This window comes from Phaethon lepturus, unplaced genomic scaffold (genome assembly GCF_000687285.1).
Source record: "Phaethon lepturus isolate BGI_N335 unplaced genomic scaffold, ASM68728v1 scaffold25939, whole genome shotgun sequence".
In the NCBI taxonomy this organism is placed as follows: Eukaryota; Metazoa; Chordata; class Aves; order Phaethontiformes; family Phaethontidae; genus Phaethon; species Phaethon lepturus.
Window position 1 is genome coordinate 2552 of NW_010561657.1, and position 5989 is coordinate 8540.

At 60.3% G+C, this 5989-nt stretch overlaps 1 protein-coding gene across 1 annotated transcript in view; it reads left to right on the top strand.

Annotated features, from left to right (window-relative positions):
- QSOX1 (quiescin Q6 sulfhydryl oxidase 1) overlaps positions 1–5724 on the top strand; it is a gene marked incomplete at its 3' end in the record, with an annotated part of 7542 nt that extends 1818 nt beyond the window's left edge. Inside the window, exons 3-10 of the mRNA XM_010294072.1 lie at positions 928–976; positions 1155–1257; positions 2044–2134; positions 2370–2515; positions 2952–3086; positions 3268–3397; positions 5348–5470; positions 5580–5724. Of these exons, the coding sequence (XP_010292374.1) occupies positions 928–976; positions 1155–1257; positions 2044–2134; positions 2370–2515; positions 2952–3086; positions 3268–3397; positions 5348–5470; positions 5580–5724 (922 nt within the window). The remainder of the gene's footprint in view (positions 1–927; positions 977–1154; positions 1258–2043; positions 2135–2369; positions 2516–2951; positions 3087–3267; positions 3398–5347; positions 5471–5579) is intronic.
- Between the last annotated feature and the right edge of the window lie 265 nt (positions 5725–5989).

The window sequence follows — 5989 nt, forward strand, 5'->3', positions numbered from 1 at the left end:
CTGGCGAGGTGCCGTCCCTCCTCCTGGGCCTGTGCCCGGCCCCTTAGCTGTGTCAATGCTGCCATTTCACAGCATTTCCCACTGCAAACAGAGCCTCGCTCCAACACAAGCAATAAAGCTGAAGCACTTCAGGTGCAGGCAGCAAAAGCCAGGATCGCCTTAAGACAGATCTGGGGGGATAAGGGTTTCATCAGGCATGCCCTCAGTCCCGCTTTACAGGTTCAGCCCACGGTGGAGTCAGATTTGGGGGTTTGCCAGGCAGGTTGGCTTGTGGCCCTGCACTGGGGTCTCACCGAGCACCCACTGCCTGAGCACCCACCGCCCGTGGGACATTGATTGAAACATCTCCCGGGGCAGGGAGGTGTGCTGATGTGGCAGTGCCAAGGAGTCACTTGCTTCGCATCCCCTGTCCCCGCCAAACACCTTTTGCAAACAGCCCGCGCTCCCAGCCCAGCCTGCAAAGCAAACACCTCTCTGACGCAACCTGGTTTCACTGCTCTGGCTGTACCGCGGGCACTGGAGCCACTGTGGAAGCCCAGGAGTGGGGAGAAACCCCCTTCTCCCACTTTGTGAAAGCTCTGGAGCAGGGAGACAGTATTTTGCAGGTCTGGGAAGGTTCTGGCTGCCTCCCAGAGACCCTTGGAGATGCTTGCGCTGGTGCCTGCCAGCGCTTAGCCCTCAACTGGACATGGCTTCCAGCCCATGCCTGCATCCCTCCCCTCCAGGGATGGCCCACAAGACTGGGACACAGCCGGGTGCACCCTCTGCGGTGGCTGGTGTCGGTTGGCGTGCTGTAATGTTGTGGAGAAACGGAGGCAGAGCCGATCCGGGGTCAGCCTCTGCCTGCGGGGCTGCCTTGCCTCCCTGTCCCACTCCAAATGCTCTCACTCCAGTTTCCCCTTGTGTCTTTTTTTTTTCCCCTTTCAGTTCTTCAGAGCTTTTAGCAAGAAGGCAGAGGATGGGATAAGGATTACCAGTGAGTATTGAGAGCCATGGGGGTTTTTTACCCTGGGTGTGAACAGCCCTGCTGCCCACACCCCCTGTGTACTGGGACCGTGGGGAGCCTGGGGGGCAGCTCAGAGCAGCTCCCCTCAGCTCAGCCCATGGGACCGGCTTCCCTGGGACTGATCCCTGGGCGTCTTGTCCCCCCGCAGATCCCAGCGCCACCGTCGAGGACCTGCGCCATGCCATCATCACCAACCTGGAGCAGAGCCAGGACACATGGCCGCCCGCCTGTCCTCCGCTGGAGCCGGCGAGGTAGGGGTGGCACAATGTGGGGGTGGCTCTGGCAGTTCCCATCCCGTGGAGAGCAGGTTTCTGGGGAAATCCTGAGCCAAAAACGAGCATGGAGCAGCTGCTGCATCTCCCATGTCCCAGGGAGACGCAAATGACCTGTGCAGGCTAGAGTGTGGCCCGGACGAGACAGGCCATGTTGTTGCATCTCCTAACAAACCTGCTCATCAGCCTTAATTAGAGCAAACGGCACCTGGGCTGCGGATGTGGCAGTGCCGTGCTATGCCGAGTGAGGCCGCTGCTGTCAGCAGCTTTTTTCTGCCCCGAGAAAGGGTTTTCTGGATTTGGTACAAATTTATTGGGGTCTGAGTTGTCTTTGCCAGATGCAGGCAGTTGCTGTGCTGTCCCAGGGGGAGCATTTGGCTTTCCCAAAGTGATGATCAAGCTGGGCTTGTGCTTCAGGTCTCCAGTGCCTCCGTGTCCTAGCCAAAAAAACAACAGCCCCAGTTCAAATTCATTGCTGTTTTTTCCCCTGGGTGAACGTGCAGCTCCCTCCTGCCCTGCCCTGCCTGCGCTTTGTTTTCTGCCTCCTTGCCTGACGCCAGCGGGTTTTCTCAAAGCTTGTGAAGCAGAGCAGAAAATTGGGCTGGAAACTTCAGCAGGGAGTAATTGCCCGCTCGGCGGGGCTGAACCCGCACCAGCATCCCCTGCCAAATCCCAGCGGATGAGGACTGAGCTCCTTTCGGGCGAGAGGGCAGAGCATCCGGCTGATGCCGAGGCACCCCATTGCCATCCTCTTCTCTCCTGCAGCGCGGAGGAAGTTCACAGCTTCTTCCAGAGGAACAAGGACCAGTACCTGGCGCTGATCTTTGAGAAGAGCGACTCCTTTGTGGGCAGAGAGGTGCGTACAGTTGCGTTTATCCCCCATTTCTCTTGAAATCCATGTGCCGGGTGCCAGATAACTCCTGGGCACCTTTGGCAGGGAACTCTTCTCCTGGCAGCCTCCCCGGTTGGCTTGCACACCGCTTTGCAGGCGTGAAGTGTTATACAGGGTGCTAAGTAGCCCTGCTGCATCCCTGCTGGGGCTGGGGGTCCCGCCACCCCCCCACCTCACCCTGGGGCCGCTGGACTTGCAGGTGGCACTGGACATGCTGCAGTACGAGAACGTGGCGGTGAGGAGGGTGCTGAGCAGCGAGGAGGAGCTCGTGGAGAAGTTCGGCGTCACCACCTTCCCCTCTGGCTACCTGGTCCTCCGCAACGGCTCCTTCTCCCGCCTGCCCGTGTGAGTGCAGGACATAGGGTGGGTGGGGTCCCAGGCTTGTGCTCCATCTCTCCTCTCTCCTGTGTAATTGTGGGAAAGTTCATTAGGAAGGAGACAGTGGCTGGGTCAGGCATGGGGGCAAGGGGCTGCTGGTGGGCACTGAAGGGGGCTGCCAGGCCTGCCTGGAGCTGGCAAAAGGGAACATGGCTTGTGACTGAGCTCCCCCTCTACCACATCTACCTGGAGGTGGCACAGCACGGCTCCCCGAGGCTCAGCTCTGCTCCGGGTCGTGTGCCAGGACACCCACCACTGGGGCGGCCGGAGGGGGCGGAGCACCCCACGCTTGTTCCTGAGGTCCAAGTTGCCTGTCTGGCTGGAACCCTTTTGGTTCCTCCTGGGGTCCAGGGGCTGTTTGGAATGGAAGAGGGTCTGGCTTACAGCTTCTCCTTCCTCGCAGGCACGTGGAGGCACGCTCCTTCTACACCTACTACCTGCGCACGCTCTCGGGCGTCACCCGCGGCTCCTACAAGCTGAATACAACCGACAGTGCTTCCAACGAGACCGCTGCATCCCCACTGAAGCACGCTGACCGGTCAGACACGCTCTCCCTCCATCATTTTGGGGCTGTGGGAGGAGGAGGTGCCATGGCCTCTGGTGGGCAACGGGCTGGGACTGTGCCTTTCCCCAGGGAAAAATCCCGAATGGTGGCTGGGTCCCTGGGGGTGGTGATCAACAGACTGACGGACACCATCGTGTTGCACTGCCCTCCCCAGCTCCAAGGTGTACATGGCCGACCTGGAGTCCACGCTGCACTACTCACTGCGGGTGGAGGCTGTCCGTGCTGCCACACTGTCGGGAGCCCAGCTGGCCGCCTTCAAGTGCTACGTGGCCACACTGGTGAAGGTGAGGAGCTTTCAGTGTCACAGGAACTGCCCGCGCCTCCCCGTAGCTATTTATAAGGTGAAATGCGACTGCAGGGTGCAGACGGTGTCCCAGTGCTCAAAGGTAGCAGAGCGTGGCGGTCTCTCGGTGCAAGCCCTGTGTCCCAGTGCTCAGCGTGGTGCTGGGCTGTCCCCATCTCTACGGAGCTCCACACCCAGCCCAGAGCCCCAACGGGAGCCGGCGACCGAATGTAGGTGCTGCAGAGTTTCAGATGAGACCGGGGGTGCAGGTATCGGTGGGCAGAGCAGGCTCGGTGCTTGCCGGAGGTGACATGTCGAGGCAGGTCTTTTCGAAAGAGAGACTGTCACCTGCTTGGGGTGGCAGAGGTGATCGGAGGGGTTTGTAACTCTGACTTGGGTGCTCGGCTCGGGGAGCTGATCTCTGTGAGCTCCTTTGACAGCCTGGGGACTCCTGCTCTGCGTCAGGCTCCGGAAGAGCCTAATTTAAGGTCTCCTTTTTTCTTCTCTGTTGGGCTTGGTGAAAGTGAAGTGTGTAGGAGCTTTCAGCAGGGCAGTTTAATTTCCTGGTGCGATGGAGTGCTGCCTTTGGCTGAGGTTTCCACCAGTGGGGTGGAGGGAGCCCTGTCCTCATCCCAATCTCTGTCCCAGCCCGGGCTTTTTGGCAGCCCTTCACTCAGTCATGTCCTCCTTCTTTGCTCCCTCCTTTGTTACCCAGGGTCTCAGGCTCAATTTGGGCCTCTTGCTCGTGTGCGAGACACTCCTCGCTCCCATCCCTGCCTGCTCTCTCCCCGCAAAGAACTCCAAACACGAGCCACTGGTGCAACGAGTCTTAAGTCCTCAGCTCAGAACTTCGCACAGCTGTTCCTCCGCTTGCCCCCAGCTATTGCCCTCACTATTTCTTCCTTTAACAAGAACCTCAAGGTTATGGAAATAAATCTCCCGTTGCACCTGCTCCCTGGCCAAGGGTACAAGCTTGCCGAGGCAGTGGAAAGCAGCAGTGGTTTTATTTGATCAGTTTTTCATTCTCCCCACAAACCTTCCCCTCACTGGCCAAGCACTGGATTTGGCAAGGAGGCAAAACTGCCTCCCCACTGTGGGCAGGAGGCACTGGGTGGGTTGTGGGTGCCGGGGCTTCCCCGAGGATGCCGAGCTGGCGCTGCCGTTGCCGCGCTCATCCACGGGACGGAGCAGCATCCCCAGGATTGCTGCCAGCCCGACAGGGCTGAGGCTGGGGGAGCTCAGCCAGCGGGTCCCAGGCTTAACTGTTGCGTTCCCAAGAGGTGTTTAAGGCAAGGAATGGGGAAAAGATCCTAATGTGGAAAGAAGTGGTTGGCTGGAAAGCAGGGCATCGCGTGGCAAAGCCTCCTGCCGAAGGAGCAGGGAGGGACTGCGTTCTGCAGCAGAAACAACAGGTCGTAGATGAATTCCCCTTGGAATTTGGGACTTTCAGTGTGATTCCCCACGGCCCCGCAGAGAACAGCTCAGATTTAGCAAAACGCTTCTTCCTTTCGCTTCCCCATTGCTTTTCCTGTGTGCTGCTGCTCTCATCCTCCCCGTGGGCTGTGGGTCAGTCCCTCTGTCCATCCGTCTGTCGGTGGCACGTGCTGGTGGGCTGCCCCCTCTCCCTGGAGCGCCTGCGGTTTTAAAGTGCCGCTGCTAATCGGCTTTGCGCTGACTTATGGTCAGAGTGGCTTTTTCCTCCCTCAGATGGGGTTGAGGTTCGGAGCCTGAACATGCACGCGGGGGCCTCACCACTGCTGCAGGGGGACGCCCCGCAGCCCCCAGCCCCTCTGGGCTGGGCACCGAAACCTTGCCAGGACCGCACTGCCCTCTGGCACATGAGGATGCTGGCACTGCCCGGAGCCCATCCCGGCGAGCTGGGGGTACCAGCAGGCTGCCCCTCTGCCCGTGGAGGGGTCTGGGTTTCCTCATCCCTCTTCCCCCTCCACAGTACTTCCCCGGGCGCTCCTGTGTGCAGACCTACCTGCAGTCCCTGGACGGCTGGCTGAGGAACTGGACAGAGCCCGAGCTGCCCCGCAGCACCTTGAAGGAGGCCATGAAGAATAACAGAGATGTAAGATGCCCACGGGGACCCTGGCCCTTGCTCTCCTCACCCCTGCCCCTTGTCCCTCCACCCCACATTGTCTGCCAGCCACATCAGGCCGTGTCTGTCTGTCCTCCAGGCTTCCCAGCCTGCCGTGCTCCCCACCAACATCACCTGGGTGGGCTGCCAGGGCACCGAATCCCACTTCCGTGGCTACCCCTGTGGGCTCTGGACCGTCTTCCACCTGCTGACCGTCCAGGCTGCCCAGAGCGGCCCCGACAAAGGTATTTGCATTCCCAAAGGGGTTCGAGCCTCAGGGAGAGGGTGTCTGGACAGGTGGTGGTCTGGGCAGGGATTCTGCTTGCAGGCAAAGGCTTGTCTCGCCCCAAGGCAGGTCTATGGGGAGAGCAAAAGCCGCAGAGTCAGGGTACGGGGCTGCCACCTCGGCCGTGGGGTGGTGGCACTGTGGGGTCTGGACTCGCCCTCCCGTCCCCCTCTATCCTCTACCTCCCCCCAGAGCTGCCGCTGGGTGGGGTGAGCACCACGCGC